This window comes from Prunus persica, chromosome G3 (genome assembly GCF_000346465.2).
Source record: "Prunus persica cultivar Lovell chromosome G3, Prunus_persica_NCBIv2, whole genome shotgun sequence".
Lineage (NCBI taxonomy): Eukaryota > Viridiplantae > Streptophyta > Magnoliopsida > Rosales > Rosaceae > Prunus > Prunus persica.
This window is the reverse complement of record NC_034011.1, coordinates 6198372-6215742: the sequence shown is the minus strand read 5'-3', so window position 1 is coordinate 6215742 and position 17371 is coordinate 6198372. Positions and strand designations below refer to the sequence as shown.

Here is a 17371-nt window from a genome sequence, read left to right as displayed (position 1 = left end):
ACTGTACAAAGAACTATGCACATGTATGAATTTTTATTTGACAGTCTTATGTTGTGGTGGGTTGTTATTTGCTGGGTTTATAGTGGTGCTTTGTTTTGTTTAGGGTTCACTAGTCGCGTCTATGTTTTTTTTTTATGTTTTGTTTAGTGTAGTGTTTCTTTCTGTCTTCTGACTCTCAGCATGCTTCTCAATGTTTGTGTTGCCTAACGGACTACGTTTCCTTTGCCATTGTTAGTCTGCGGTGGTGTGCTCTCTGAGGGGTTTTCTTCGTTTGGGTTCTTGTTTTTTGTTTTGTTTATCCCGATGTCTTGCCCTTTGCAAATTTTCTCTTCTGAGTTACTGCGCTTCCATGGGGTTTCTCTCTACGGTAGTCTCCGTGATTTTCTTGGTGTGCTCTGTTATGTCTCTGACCTTTGGTGTGCTCTACAGTTCATATATTGTACAATGGACTATGAGTTCTCATAAAAGGCTTCTTTTGACAGTTGGGATGGGTTTGTGGTTCTCTCATGTGGGTCTACTCTGTTGGTGTCCAGTAGGCTTTTTTTTCTTACTATTATGGTTCGAAGTAGTGGTCCAATGTGGCCTGGGTCGGACTCTCTTGTTAGTCCATGGTGTGTGTGGTACTCTTTCCTCATCTAGGGTTTGTTTCATGTGGTTTTTTCTAGAAATATTTTAACGAGGTCATTGTATTTGTGTCATTGTTTGTATACCTTTTTTTGTTATAAATTGGTATATCGTTTTTGTTATATATTAATTCTTCTTCTAAATTTTTTTTTTTTAAAAAAACCCGCTCTTAAAATGAAGGTTTCACCGAAAAGGATAAGATCAACTCTTCAATGCCTATAAGGCTATAAACCAATGTGCATAACTAGAGACAAGATTGAACAGAAAGAAGAAGGGATGTGTTTAAATTAATTGATATATTCATTTTCCTTTTCAGATTTGTTTGTATTAATTATTTACTATGTTTGTGTAATAAAATTATTCGATATGGCTTTTTTTGTTTTATAGAATGAAGATAATTGTTATTTATGCTCTAGCAACATGAATTTATGAGTCCCATTCCTATATGTGTGACTTGTAAGACACAATATGTGGGACTATTGTCTATTTTAATAAGTTTACCCTCATCGCATCAAGCAATGACCAAGATTTTTGACCATTTCTATGAGACACCATCTACCTAACAAAACAATCACATTTATTTTGTGTGTGTGAGAGAAATCCCCTCCCATGTAATTTAAACTTATACTAAAAAAAAAAAACCAATCACATTTATTCCACAACCTCAAAAAATGGATATTGAATGCCATTCATCTATTTTTCTCATCAAATGCCTACAAAGGGCGTGTGAGATAGAAAAGTTCTTTTAAGTCTGATTTTTCATTCATTAAAGAGTCTCCCCATTAAAAAAAATAAAAAATTACCAAGAGTTTCTTAAAGTTAGATAATGAGATTTTCCATTATCTGTTTTAATGTATGTGTGGCGTAGAAATGCAATATTTTCTGTTGGATCAAGAGATATTAGAGGAAACTAAAACGATTAAACTATCAACTTTAACTGGCATGTTTGAGATCAAGCAAGATAATAAGAATAGCATGTGAGTTCAATGCAATATTCTCTTTTTGTTTTAATGAGCTTGCTGTTTCTCTTTTCAGTTTCAATGAGTTTAATTGTAATATCAGGACTAATTTTATCATTAGAAATCTGGAAGTGATAATTCGTACTTTGGTGCATAGTTATTGTGATCTCATAAGACAAATTGGAAATTGCGAGTTTATCCACATTTACAGGGAAAAAAATTATGTTGTGGATTGTTTGGCAAATTGAAGCTAAAATCTGGATTGGGAATTTGGTTCTTTAATGAGGCTCTTGATGGGTTAGCTCTTTGTTGGTGGATGTTTTTCTCCAAATTTTGACAATATATTATTTTTATTTTACTTTATATAGAAGCAATAATTCAAATGTTTCTAAAAGAATGAACTCACTGTCCTGACCAACTCACCTCACCCATCTGCCATTTATTTTTTCAATGGGAAGTGCTCAGCAAATTGGAGGAATCAGTTTTTGAATGTGGTTGGGCTGGAACTAGCTTTTCCATGTAAGGTGTGTAAATTGGAAACTATATGACTAATTCTATAACAAGTGTCGCAAAAAAACAAGAAGAAAACCCTTTAAAATGAAGGGTTAAAATTCAGCCAAAGAAAAACAAGTGGCTGCTTATAAGTTTTGCCTGGTACTTAATTGAGGTCCTGCCAGCCAAGCTACATTGGCAGACAACAAAAGGAAAAATTAAAGGACCAAAAGGTGTACATGTGTGCAGGTGTACACGTGGTGGCCTGCGCTGGATGGAACATTAAATGTTGTTTTTTCTTTTGGAAGTGACCTCATTAATATACATTACTTCACTCTGGTCTGGTGTGTAAAATTGTCCTGCTCCACCTGTGGCTGAAATTTCATATTATTTACTTACCAAAGACAAAAGAAGGAAATTTCATATTATTATGTAAATCCAACAGTGAATTAATTCTTGAGTGCACTGAATCTACTGTGGTTTCAACTAATACAACTAATGCCGTGTAAACAACATGACAAAGAAGCAAGGGATATAACCCAATAAAAAAGGACTTTAACTTGTAGATGGTCTCATATTTAAACTTTTTATTTATTTTATAGTTTAATTTATCGCTTGTAAATAAAAATGACCAAAAAAAAGGAAAAAAAAAGGAAAATTCATGTTATTATGTAAATCCAACAGTGACTTAAGTTTTGAGTGCACTGAATCTACGGTGGTTTTCACCTAATACAAGTTACAACTAATGATTTGTTAGCAACATGACAGAGATTAATGCTTGAGAGAGAGAGAGAGAGCTCTAGTATATAAAGATGGCACCACATTCTGTTCAGACTATATTGAAAAGGGTTAAGGGAAGACTAAAAATGATGAAGGCTGTGAGTTTTCTGCTTCATTTTGCCTTCCTCTTCACCTTCACACAAGGCAGATCAATCATTCCACAGCCCCAACCTCTCAGATCCTTCAAGCTCAGCAATAACCAGGTATGATCAATTCATTTGGAAGCAATTCTTGATAAATAGATTTATATACACAGAGTTGAATTGTAGTATTGTACTGCATGTAGAAAAAAAGAAAAAAGAACCAGAAATTTCTGTCCTGGGATTTTGCTGAAAAGGCAAGATCCTTTGAAAGATCAAGTACCTAGGTGAAAAAAATTGATTCAAATCATTGATTTGTTTGCAAGTGGTGAATGTTATTGAACCAGAGAAAGAGGGCAATATATTGATTCTATATGAGAATTTAACTGTTATGGCCTCTCACAGTATGCAGGGAGCTGTTCTTACACAGTATCAATAAAGACTAGCTGTTCTTCACCCAGATACACACGAGATCAGATCAGTATTGCATTTGGTGATGCTTATGGCAATCAGGTACTTCAATTAGACATTGAAAAATTCATGTTTGGATATGTATTGTTTGGATTAACAGTCTAACAACATAACATGATCAGTGTATACTTCTACGTGTCAGAGTGATCACACTAGTGCGGCAATTACAGCTAATATAACCCACAAAAGAAGATTATATATATTTCTGCATAATGGGTAATTAGTCATTTATCAATGTTCTTTATTTCTCGGATGATGATCAGGTGTATGCACCCAGAATAGACGATCCATCTTCGAGGGCATTCGAGAGTTGCTCCACAGATACATTTCAGATTTCTGGGCCATGTGCGTACCAGATCTGTTATGTATATCTCTATAGGAATGGATACGATGGGTGGAAAACACAGACAGTGACAATCTATGGTCATTACACCAAATCTGTCACATTTTATTACAACTCTTTTATTCCCAATGGTATTTGGTATGGGTTTAATCATTGTAATGGTGGTGCTTCAGCAGCATTATCCACTTCAAGCATGTAGCCAGATGAGATAGGAGTGCAGCAGGGTTTTCAGGTCATTATTTTGGCTCTGGTTTGTAATGGTTTTGGTGCTTTGGCATTATCTGTTTGCCATCAGATTTGCTTGTTATGGTTATTGGGGGTTATGTAGAAAACAACCCAATTAATAAACTCTTTATTTAGTTATTTTTATTTTTTTGATACAAGTGGTATTGGACGAGGGAAGATTCGAAGACATGACCTCGTTTGCGGTGCTTCTGAATTAAAGCGATTTACTTTCTTTTTCAGTTCAATTATAATTGGGCCTAACATTAGCCAAATCGACCATGGGCTCAAAATATAGCCTAAGCCTGCCACAGTATTGAAAAGCTTGGAGTGGGGAAGAATATGGAACCCACAAAATTGACATCGCCGCCTATGGTGGAAACATGTTGACGGTAATATGTTTGACATTCAAAGAATGAGGCCTCCTATGCGTGTAATGTGACATATCATGTGGTCTATGGAGGAGGTGACCCCAGAGGAGAACATTTCCTTTGTAGACATGTGGCTATGCAAATTAATCTTCTGTGTGTCTTCTATCAAACTCACAATTATTCTCAAAGTCCTAGCTTTTGGGATAAAAATAGCCGAGAACTGAATCTAGGGCTGGGCAACTTAACCCGAAAACTGGCCAAATCGGTGGAATTTTTTCGGTTCGGTTTGGTCCGAGTTTTTTCTTCTACTTATTTGAAATTTCGGTTGCACTGCACCCCTCTTATCCTCGCGCTGCCCTTCTGACATGATTTTGAGTTTGAAATATCCATTCCTCGCAGTGACCATTACGTCCTTCAAAAATATCTCTAAATTCGCAACTAGGAGGGTACTTTCGTCCATTCATTAACGTCACGCTCCCTATATCTTCTCCCCTACCTTGGAATCCCAAGTCCACGCTTCCCCTCCTCCCGAACCCTAGATCCAGGGTTTATATCCATTCACTCCGTTCTTCTCTCCCAAACATTTTCAATTTTTGTCATTATTGTTTTTGAATTTTCTCAGAGGCCTCGACACTCGTAGATCATTACGCTGAATCTCTCTTGCTCAGTGGAAGCTTAAAGGTATGCAATTTAAACCGTATCAAAGCAGTTCAACTAGTTCTTAAAGCTTCTGATTTTCTTAGAAACACCCTAACGCTCGAGCTCAAATTTTGTTGTGGTTCTATAGCATGGGTGAAATCAGAGACAACGATGGTTACGAAGAGGAGCTGGTCGATTATGAAGAGGAAGACCAAAATGCCCCCAACTCCGTCTCCGCCAAGCCCTCTGGTGATACCGTTAAAAAGTTAGTATCTTGAACTTTTTCTTAATTTCGCATCTTCCATTTTACTATCACGAGTCAGTTGGGCTGTTTGCTTATGTACGTATAGATAAAAAAGTACTTTTTAATGTTGATTTTGGTTTCTCTTGTTTTTGGTTGGTTTGTGGTTCTGCTATTTGTACTGTTTTGTACTTTGCTTGGTCACTGTGAAAACTGAGGAAAAAAGTGGAGAAAGTAATTGTGGATTTGATTTGTTCGCTTCTTCAGATTGTTTTCATTTTTGGAATAAAAGTTTACCAAAAAAACAAGAGATTTTGTCAAATTTGACTTAGATGTCTTTATGGACAGAGACAGACCCAAATTTCTTTTAATAAAATAGAACCTAACAAATTCAGTTTCGTGCTTCTACAATGCTTAAGTTTCTAAAAGATTTACTCGACAAATAAGGTTGAACATTGTGATAAAACCTCACTGTAGTTTTTATTAAGTCCATGTTCTCACAAAAGAAAGGTGTTCCCGGTTAAGCTCCTCTTGGCATCGCTGTGGTTATTGTGCCTAAAACTCTGGGGTTTAGTATTGTGATTTGATAGAATTGTATTTTTCATATTTTCTTATTGGAGGGTAATGCTTTAATGTGTATATTGCCTCTGCCTCTGTATGCTGTGATTCAACTACATCAAATTTTTTATGAGGTTTTGCTGATACATCTTGCTAATCTTCTATGCATTTCATACTTTCAGATTCCATGAGGTTTTATTTGTTATGGATCCCTCAAATTTATTTATTTTTTCTAAACTCCTATGTCATATGGTGCAGGGGCTATGTTGGCATCCACAGTTCAGGATTCAGAGACTTCCTGTTGAAACCAGAGCTTCTTCGAGCGATTGTGGATTCTGGGTTCGAACATCCTTCAGAAGGCAAAGTTTCTCTCACTGTTATAATTATATGTCTGTGTCAAGAGTCTGCTAGACTTCTGATTCTGTGGTCGGAATAATTATGTTGCATAATTATGTGGCGTTGCATCTCATTTCTGCATTCCTGGTTACAAGTAGATGAATGAGTTCTTTTCATATATTTTTAGCCGTTGGTAGTATTTCTATGCCATGCCACTTGGGTATACTCAGTAAACTCTGCATCACTAGTAACATCTTGTGAACTTAGGTCTTTGGTCAAAATAGCTTTGATATATCAATTCTTTGGATTGGTCTCTGAATTCTGAATTGCAATGCAGTACGTGTCTAGTATCTATACGTTGTCCATCATTAAAGTTCTCGAGTGCATGATTTCATTAGTCCGTTGTTTCATATCTGTTGGATGTACCACATGAATTACTAACATTAGTGTGTAATTTATATCTATAATGAATTATAGGTGGTAAACATTCTTTCATCAATTGATTTCTTTTACATGGAATGTGAGAATGGCAAGATTGTCCTTAATTGTTTAATCATCTTTTGTGGTTGACTGTTTCTGAGTTTTCTATTTTTTCTATGTCCAGGTAATCACTAATTCCATATTCATGATTTCGGCAAGAAAACTGGTTTGGTAAACCTTTCCATTAAAAGGATCTGGAAGGTCATTTATACTTACTGAGGTTTCGTCCGGTACAATTTTGTTTGCTTCATCAGTTCAACATGAGTGCATCCCTCAAGCTATCTTAGGAATGGATGTTATCTGTCAAGCAAAATCTGGGATGGGAAAGACCGCCGTCTTTGTTCTATCTACCCTTCAGCAAATAGATCCAATTGCTGGTCAGGTTGCTGCTCTTATTCTTTGCCACACAAGAGAACTGGCTTACCAGGTATGCCCAATGAATTCATTATCAGTGTAGAGAACTCCAATTTCGATGCGCATATGCATATATTGGATATGAAGCTGTTGCTGTTTTGGCCATACGATTCTATGCTGAGGTTCTGTTTAATGAAGCTACTATTATTTTTTTTTGCTACAGATTTGTCATGAATTTGAGAGATTCAGTACCTATTTGCCGGACCTGAAGGTTGCAGTCTTCTATGGAGGTGTCAGTATCAAGGTTCACAAAGACTTACTGAAAAATGAATGTCCTCACATTGTTGTTGGAACACCTGGGAGAATATTAGCTTTGGCAAGAGATAAAGAGCTTGGACTAAAGAATGTCAGACATTTTATTCTTGATGAATGTGATAAGATGCTTGAGTCACTTGGTAATTTTTTAAAGATTAATCTTGTTAAAGGGGACTTCACCAGTATTTTTCTGTAATGAAAATTATGTTTGTTAAGTTTTATTTAATTTTCCGGTTCTTCCAACTTTTTCAGATATGAGGAGAGATGTGCAGGAGATCTTTAAGTTGACTCCTCATGACAAGCAAGTGATGATGTTTTCAGCAACACTAAGCAAAGAAATCCGCCCTGTTTGCAAGAAATTTATGCAAGATGTAATATTTGCTTAAACCTTAACATGAACTTACAAATAATCAGCTTCTTATGATTGTAGATTGCTTAAACCCTAATTTTATTTTATTTTGAAATTTGTATCGATATTCATAAAATTTGGTCTATGGTGATTTTTGGTCTGGTTTGTTCAACTTTTTTGTGTGCTTATTATGGAGTATTGGAGGTGCAAGATTTTTGTTTTAATTCAATTTGTGATCATATTTGTTTGTTGCAGCCCATGGAAATTTATGTAGATGATGAGGCCAAATTGACACTTCATGGTCTCGTTCAGGTATTTCTGTAATGTGATTGATGAGCTTTGTGTTGTTGGTTAACTGTGTCTTGCTTGCTCACCCTCATGCTCTCTCTCTCTCTCTCTCTCTCTCTCTCTCTCTCTCTCTGTGCAGCACTACATCAAATTGAGCGAACCTGAGAAAAACCGCAAGTTGACTGACCTTCTTGATGCATTGGATTTCAACCAAGTTGTTATTTTTGTAAAAAGTGTAAGCAGAGCAGCTGAGCTGAACAAATTACTTGCTGATTGTAACTTCCCATCTATCTGCATTCACTCTGGAATGCCTCAGGAAGAAAGGTGTGCATTTCATCCCTTTGAAATACAATAAATGGGAGAAAGTACCAGTCTATTCTTTGCATATAGTATTGATAATGTATTCTGACAGTTGTTACCCTTCATTGTGCTTGCTTGTGTCCTGTGAGAATTTCATCAACTTTTGTTTTCAATATTTTTTTTATATTGTTTTAGTGGAGTATTATGAGAGTGTTGCATTGATTTGGGTTGGTATCTTATGTTACATTTCGGGTGGGAGTAAGGTGTTTGTGTTTGCTTCCTGATTTCCCATTGTCTGATAAGCTAAATGTACTACAATGTGAACTGTCAGATTTTGGCCTCCTAATAGATGCAGATTTGATTTGTTAGTCTGAAGCAGGTTTATTTGTGCAGTTTATAATTTATTGCACCTGGGCTATTTTTTTCTCTGTTTTTGAAAATACTAGGGTTGCTGCGAATGCAATATGATTTATAAATATAGATATGTTGATTATTTTTGAATCTATTTTTTCTTTAGTGATCTGATGTTTCTGTAGTATTTACAATAACTGGTGGGAAATGGAGTTTTAGATATGGTTGAAGTTATTATAAGAGCGTGAGTTCTTGTAAGAGAGTTTAGTTCATGTTAACATGCGTATAACAAATTTGATATCATATTCTAGTTCTTTAGAACTCCAACTGTAGTTTATAGTTAAAAAAACACTCATTAATGTCCTGCATTTACTTTCTGTCACCTACAACTACCAAGAATGGATCAGTCAGGAACATTCTTTTCAAAGATGTTGCAATGATCAACTCTCTTCAAATAACAGCCTTGTCCGGCTGACATCAATACTTAATCAATCTCCATCCAATTCTGAACTCACCTGCCTATTAGGATCCATCTTTGTTTACAGTGATTATCTGCGAAATTTCTGCAAGATGCATTTGGCTCCCAAGGATGTTATCTGTCAATGAAAAGCACATGAATGAAAAAAATGGAACGGTTCAGAAAATACACTTGGAGCACCTCATCTTTTTGGCATTTCTCCAGTATGAGGTTGTTGCATATGGGCAGTTTAGCACTCAGCAATGCCAATGTGCAGATGATCCTTGTTTGGAACAAGAGTGGGTAGCTGGTTTTAGAAATTCAAAATAGAAAGAAAATGGCCTTTGTTTTCTGCCTTTTTGCTGACAATTATCTCACCAAAGGTAGGTTGTCTGGTTTCGTTAGTTTGCCTGTACTACTAAACTCGGGGAAGAATGGACTAACTATAGCATAGCAGCTGAAGTCCCTCAATCTAGATGATTCCTTTTTTGTCTTCTGTGAGAAGTCTTATTTGTATTGCCTAGGTTATCTAGCCCTAAGTGACTCTTTGTTTCTTCTTCTTCTCCTCTTGACTTGCGAGTTATTTAGCCTCTTATTTTACACTGTATGATCTTGCTTTTCCGCATTTTAATGTCAGGAATGCATAGTATCAACTGATTTGGCATGGTTTTCCATTTGCAGGTTGAAACGTTACAAGAATTTCAAGGAGGGGCTTTCAAGGATTCTTGTGGCAACAGATTTAGTCGGAAGGGGAATTGATATCGAGCGTGTTAACATTGTTATTAATTATGACATGCCAGATTCTGCCGATACCTACTTACACAGGGTATTTGTTTTTCTTTTAACAATTTTGTTACTTGTCTTTGTGCATGGGTGGAAGGTCGTCTCCCTAATCTCTAGCTGATTCCAGTGTTTCTTGTTTCTGTGCTTCGTTTCCTTCCTTCATAGGTTGGCAGAGCTGGTAGGTTTGGTACCAAGGGACTGGCAATTACATTTGTCTCTTCGGCATCAGACTCTGATGTTCTTAATCAGGTAATATATATATAATATCTATTTCAATACAAGCGTTTCTTCTGCTTTTGTGATACCCTTTTCTTAATCCAAATTTCTTGTTTCAGGTCCAGTCAAGGTTTGAGGTGGACATAAAGGAGCTTCCGGAGCAAATTGATACTTCTACATACAGTAAGATAGCTTTTCTCACAAAATGTTAATATTTGCAGTAATGGAAGTTTTAGAAACTAAATTGGAGAAGCTGGTTAGATAAACACTAGTCAACATGAAGAAGAAGTACCATCTAAGGATACCTGTTCATTCAATCAGTGGAGATGTATTTCTCTCATAATTAATTCTTCAATCATGAAGAAGTCTTCTGGTTATCTTGCCTACTGCTAGAAGATGCATTTTATGTTTTTCGGAACCGCGTTTCTTTTTCTGGTTTGGTGGGTGTGCGCGCTTTGGTGGTTAAGATTGCATAGGGGATTCTTTGCAACTCAGGATACAATACAAATACTTACAGATGTTTCTGATTTATGCAGTGCAAGTATGATAGTTTTTTGAAGCAACGACGAGCCTTGCGATTCGAAGGATGGTGGACTCTGGACCTGATCAGCCTCTAGTTTTTTAGTTAATAGCATTTCTTTTGAATGTAGAATACTATCATGACAGGAGGATTAGGGTGCTTTTGATGATGTTTTTTATATCCCCATTTGAGTCCAACTTTAGATTGATAGCGAGCAGAGAATTTGTAAGACTTAAAGCCTTCAGCTGAATTTTGCTTATGATGGCAGTTTTAACGTCAGATTTCTATTCTCCAAAATTTCCCTTTATTAATCGCCTGTGTTTTTATTTTAGAGATTAAAAAGAATTGGGTATTGGTTCATGTTTCGCTATCTTGGCATCCCTATCGTATGATTTTATTATTATTATGTTTTAATGACTTTTCCTATTGAGAGAGGTGATAATATATGAAATTCACACATATTATATGAATGTTAGGATTCGAATTCATGACCTTTCATGAGGGAACAATTATTCCAAACCACTATATTAGTGGCTCCTTCACTATAGTATGATATTATAGTAAGGCTCTTGTTATGGCATACATATGCATGATTTTTAGGAACAAAACCACACTCGAGACCAATTTTTTAAAATTTGTTTTTATTTTTCATGGTGTGAATTTTGTAACACTGAAATAGAGGAAATTACAACTATACATCTCCACCGACATATTATACAATTCATCAAAGAAAAAAAGTACGTACATAACATAGCCCTCAAAATTCAAATGAGTCTGAGCAGCTAATCAATAATTTATCGCATATCAACAACTGCAAGCTATACTGAAGACGATTGCAGAGTAACGTACGCTTGTGTATAGAGAAGATGAAGGCTTGGCTGGTCTAGGTCTCTCTTGTGATACTGTTGTTAGGGCCATACTTTATAGGACTTCGAGGTTTAGGTATTCTCGGAGTTTGAGGAGGTTTAGGTTTTCCAGGAGTTTTCTTTTTAGGATGCCTTCTTGCAGCCTGGACAAGAAATTCGGGAATTTCTGCAAAATCAGCACCATGTGGAAGGGGAGAGCCAAGCTCACCAGAGGGAATGTGAGATTCAGGGACCAGAGAAGAAGGAGCCTCTTCCGCACAGGCTTGCACTACAGCTAGGGTTACCACAAGTAAAATTATCAATGCCATTTTGATAAGCCTTAAACTAATATATATATATATATATATATATATATATAGGGTTAATGACCTAAATGGTCCCCTAACTATTGCTCCATTATCATTTTGGTCCATCAACTAAAATTTTCAATTCAAACGTCCTTAAACTTTTTATTCTGTACCAAGATGGTTCATTCGTGACAGATTCCGTTACTTCTGATCACGCGATGGCCACGTGACTGAGTTTTGAAGGGTATATGCGACTTTTTGAGAAGCTCTATCGAAGGGTATGACTAAAATGGACCCTCAACTATTGCTCCAGTATCATTTTGGTCCACAAACTAAAATTTTTATTTAAACCGTCCTTCCACTTTTTTTTTTTTTTGGGTATCAAGATGGTCCTATCGTCAAAGTCCGTCAATTTTGTTGTTATTTATTTTTGTATTTATCTGATTATAAAATTTTTAATTAATTTAAACAATAGAGAAAAAAATATTACTTTTTAAGTCCATGTCATAAAAAAAAAAGCCATGTTGGTGGTGAGATTCAATTTTTTCAATTTTAAAATTAGGTACAAGTTCCTATAATAGTTTCCTTTAATTTTTAATTATTGTTTGCTCTTTTAAAAAATTTGTTATTATATATATACAGAGAGCTTCCATTGAGGGATCCCTCAAATAAGCTTATTTGAAGGACACCCCTTGTAGGCCCCACTCCGGATTGTATTTCACTAATCCAAACCGTCTATTTTGTAGATACTCATTCAAAGATCATCTCTACAAAAAATCACTTGAATCCGATATCATGTGACCACTCAATTGAGTTATTGAAATTTTAGTACTTTTCTTAAAGCACTGTGTTCATTGATTTTGTAAGACACAATTGGATGTCGAAACGGTTTCCGATTTGTCTAATTTTTTGTAAGGATGATCTATAAATGAATACCTGAAAAATAGATGGTTTGGATTATTGGGAAAAGAATTGTAGGGTACCCTAAAGGGCGTCCCTCAAATAAAATTATTTGAGGGATCCCTCAATAGAAGGGGACTGATATATATATATTTATATATATGTGATTTTAATTAATTTAAACAATAGAGAATTTTTTATTATTAATTGTTAGGCCAGTCTCACAAAAAAAAAAGCCATATGGCTAGTGAGATTCAATTTTTTAAAATTTTCTAAGTTTTATAATAATTTCCTTGATACAAAAAAAAATAAATAAATAAAGTTGAAGGACGGTTCAAATGAAACTTTTAGTTGGTGGACTAAAATGATACTGGAGCAATAATTGCGGGACCATTGAGATCAATAACCCTTTGAGAGGAGGATACTCACCTAAAAATATGGTTTTGTCCCTCGATTTCACGGAATAATACACAGACTTTGACGGATGGATCATCTTGGTACAAAATAAAAAGTTTAAGGACGTTTGAATTGAAAATTTTAATTGATGGACCAAAATGATAATGGAGCAATAGTTAAGGGACCATTTAGGTCATTAACCCTATATGTATATATGTGTGTGTGCGTGTGCGCACGCCCACGCCCACAAGCAATGCCGAATATAATACTTATGAAATAGGTTATTGTTTCCCATGTCCCTTCATGCATCAATTGCAGATGATCAATTGGATGTGTGCTAATATATTTATCAGATAATAGGATATATTATGTTGGGTAGGCGTATAAAATATATATTTGTTATAATTTGGAAAAGGGAGGTTATTTTATTTATTTTCATATCCTTTCCAACTAACTTTGATTTCGAGTGACTTTTCTTCATGCTTTCCGTCACACCTCTTGCCTAAGGTTAAAAAACGATTGCATTGCATATCTCTTAAAAGATTAAAAGTTGTTTATGATTAGAAAATATGTTTACCTTCCGCTCATGATTAAGCTGATTTTTTAAAATTGTTTTGATACAAACGATATTTGAGGAGGAATAAAATGAATCAAACTTAAAACTTCAAATGCATAACAATGTTTTAAACTACTTAAACTACAAGTTCCTTGCACCGAGCTTTCATTTTTATATTTTGAATTATGTCTCACACTCATCATCGCATGCATAACCGGCTAGCCTATGAGCTAGTCAGTCTTTATGGTGATTTTATTATAGCCTAGCCACTTCTCTAGTTCTTTCTGACAAATTTATTTATTAATTTATTTTTAAAAAGCTCATCCTCTAGTTCATAAGATTGTTTTGTTTCTGAATTAAAAAAAAAGAAGTGAAAAATTCCATATCGTGAGGAGAGGAAATATAAGTAATTACTTTTGTAGCAAATTATATATTGTTTGCTACTTCTATACAAATGGTTTTCCGGAGGAAGTGACAATATTTGATTTTCTGGCTTTCTGTCTTGCACTTCAATTTAATCTTAATTTGTGTTTTGTCGTTCAGATTACAAAAGAAAATTTGGCCAAACAAATGGTTTGTCATTAGTAATATATAAACAAGAAAAGAGAGAAGAAATAAAAAGAAAAGAGAAAAGGAGAAAGAAGAAAGAAATGACAAAGATGAAAAATGAGAGAGAAGACAAAAATGACAATGTAGAAACAAAAAAGAGAAGAGAAAGGGGAAGGAAGGAGGAACCCATTTTCGAGAGGAAGGAAGGAAGACAATGTTTTGGGTTTGTATTTTTATTTCTTTAGTCAAAGTTTTGATTGTGCTTAATGGATCAGTGAGCTGACGCGTGGAGAGTCTTGGGCTGATTTCTAACTTATTTATATTAAATTGCACCTATAGGTCCATTTTGAAAAAATAGGGCTGTGCTGGAGCCCACCCTAGCCACCACCCTTGGTTCCGCCCTTAAGTACCACCCATACTTTCGACTAATAAAAGAGTCAACTTTACACAAACAAATCATTCACGCCAACAATAATAAAATTAAAATCATCATCCTAAATTGGGTACCATCGCCAACGCCGTTCACAAAATGACAAAAAAGGCCTCCTATGATGAAACAAATGGGACTATTGAAATTCAGTATCATAGTTCTTTGCAAACTGATTGTTACATGTGCATTAAACTCCAGACCATATATAGATTGAGAACCACAACTCTAAGGCCCCCTGCTGAGAAGGCAAGCACACATTGCAGTTAAAAGTGTGTGCAAAACTATTCTCATAAATAAAATTTTATTTTAGAAAGGAAATCCTTTAGAATACGGTAACAATAAAGAAATGACTCCCAAGTTCTCAGAGAGACCATTCACGGGACGTTTTGGGACAATTATGCAACTAATCGCTTGTGACATAACAACTGTACAACTGGAAGTCTATAGAGAGACCCATCACGGGACGTTTTGCGACAATGATCAAGAATATCTAGTGTGTAGAGGCGGATGTACATTGGAACAAGAGGGGTCGCACGACCCCTTGGAATGCCGAAATTTTTTCTATGGACTCCATGAACGACCCCTTGGATAGCAGCGGAACGACTCCTTATGTGCACACCAGGTGCTCGACGAAAGTCCTAGCCTATTTGCGTTGCTCTGCTGCACATTACAACTTAAAAGTTCAGCTACTATATTATATTTTAATATAAAATTTTTAAATATATATTGCCCAATATAGATCCCTCCATTTTCTATTTCCTAGACATATACCCATCACTCTATAAATCTATGTGTAAAACCCAATTTCAAATTTAAATGACCAGTAAGATATAAGAGGTCATAGTATTCTTATGTTTTTACATCGTTGCCACCAGACTGCATATTTTAGTTATAATTTATTTCAAGTATTTCATTAACTGCCATAATTGTAATTAATACTCCCTATTAATAGCATATCAATCACTCCATTTCTTTCGGTTGTCATTCCCTCTCATATATCGCCCCTAAAATTGCAAACACATTTTTTTTTTTTGTAAATTAAATATCCAATAATGTACCTATGAAAAATACAAATATAAACATATTATTTAAATAAAATATATGTATATTATTTACCAAAATTTAAAATTTTTAAAAAAAAAACTAAGTTACTTTGTAATTGAAATCTCCGTACATTTTTCATAAATTAAAAATAGGTACACAATAATTTATAGAAAATATAGGTACATTATTTACTATAGGTAAATTAATTTAGAATATACCTATAAATGTGTATAGGTACATTATTTGGAGAGGAAAAATAGGTTCATTTAAAAAAAAAAAAAGGTACATTATTAGAGAAAAAATATAGGTACTTTGGAGAGAGAAAATAGGTTCATTTAAAAATTAAAAAAAAATCATAAAATAAACAATAAAAAGATGATCAAATTGTTTTTCATAAAACAAGTACTTTATTCAGAGAAAAAAAGGGTACATTATTTAAAGAAAAAAATAGGTACATTATTTAGAGAAAAAATAGGTTCATTTAAAAAAATAGTTTTCATAAAACAAACAATAAATAGATTATCAAGGGATCAAATTGAAAATTGAAGCGCACGCTCTTTTCCTCAGGAAATCATATAAGAGATCCTAATTAGTCTGATCAAATGTACTTCAATCTGCAAGACATGGAGGTCCATGATCATAAACCGAAACTTTATTCACCCCCACCTCAGCCCAACAGTGGACTTTGCTAACCAGAATGACATTGACCTCCTCCTACTCCAAAGAATTTCTGGTAGCTGTAGCCTCGCCTACTACCAAAACAAGGTCATTCACAAGGTAAAAGACGAGGTTCACTCTGTGCATCATGATAACCAGGCGTTTGATGTGTACTCCAAGATCGAATTTCCAATTGCCGCAAAGAAAAACTTCGGAAATTCACATCTTCGTGTGGTTGGCACTTGTGATGGGCTAATTTGCCTTGCGGATGATATCCCCTCTTATGCTAATATGCTTACAACTTCTTTATATGGAACCCAACCATTAGAAAGTTGGTGACCCTTCCGAGGCCTGGTATTACCTTTCGGTCGCATGGTAAGAACAATGCTTCTCTTGGGTTTGGTTTTGATGCTATGACCAATGACTATAAGGTTGTGCAACTTGTGACTTTATTGGAGGAAGATGAGCAGCCAATTCTAGCTGAGGTTTATTCCCTAGCCACGGTCACATGGAGCAATCTTGGTTATGTTTCTCCTGCATCGATCTCTAATAACAAAAACCGAAGCAGACGAAGAAGAAGCTTTAACAGAACCATCAAAGTTCATCTTGAGAAATGGGGGCTTGGGCGGAAGCCATCTGATTGGAGTAGTTTGACCACGAGATCTCCCCGAATTAGTAGTTGATACAGAAGAAGTACTATGCCAGAAGAACTCAACACAAGCGCGAGCAACAACTGTCAAACTTTTTCTGTATGAGTGCATATACGTCGAAGATACAATGATTTATGGACTCCCAAATCTGCCAACAAATAGTAAGATTTTGCTCAAAGCTAGAGAAACTGTGATATGAGCATTTAATTAGTTAAACAATTCATTAAGCAATCCTGAGAAGAACCTCCATAGCTAAGAATTCTCAACATAGCACCAAAAGAAGCTTTCATTATTAGAGAGGGCAATGCATGAAAAAGTACGAATGAAATACATAATGCCCTAAATCCTAAATATGTACGTGTTTTATTCAGCAAAATTTGTAAAAAGTACAAATGAAAAGTTTGGCAAAATATACAAGCTACAGAAAAATGAGGGGTCAAAATAGAAATAAGACTTCATTATGGCGATAAAAAGAAATTTCCGCATAAAATTGTTCCCGGAAAAGCT

The 17371-nt window shown here is 35.2% G+C and overlaps 2 protein-coding genes across 2 annotated transcripts; both read left to right on the top strand.

Moving 5' to 3' along the window:
- On the top strand, nt 2790-4129 carry LOC18783435 (embryo-specific protein ATS3A). Its single transcript, XM_007216674.2, has 3 exons — nt 2790-3058; nt 3341-3448; nt 3670-4129. The coding sequence occupies exons 1-3, from the start codon at nt 2888-2890 to the stop codon at nt 3946-3948; spliced, it is 558 nt and encodes a 185-aa protein (XP_007216736.2). The 5' UTR covers nt 2790-2887; the 3' UTR covers nt 3949-4129.
- LOC18782737 (DEAD-box ATP-dependent RNA helicase 56) lies at nt 4645-10889 on the top strand. Its single transcript, XM_007215360.2, has 12 exons — nt 4645-5023; nt 5130-5246; nt 6039-6139; nt 6851-7023; nt 7174-7405; nt 7518-7636; nt 7870-7926; nt 8042-8226; nt 9692-9836; nt 9959-10042; nt 10129-10192; nt 10546-10889. Exons 2-12 carry the CDS (start codon nt 5131-5133, stop codon nt 10554-10556), a joined length of 1287 nt encoding a protein of 428 aa, XP_007215422.1. The 5' UTR covers nt 4645-5023; nt 5130; the 3' UTR covers nt 10557-10889.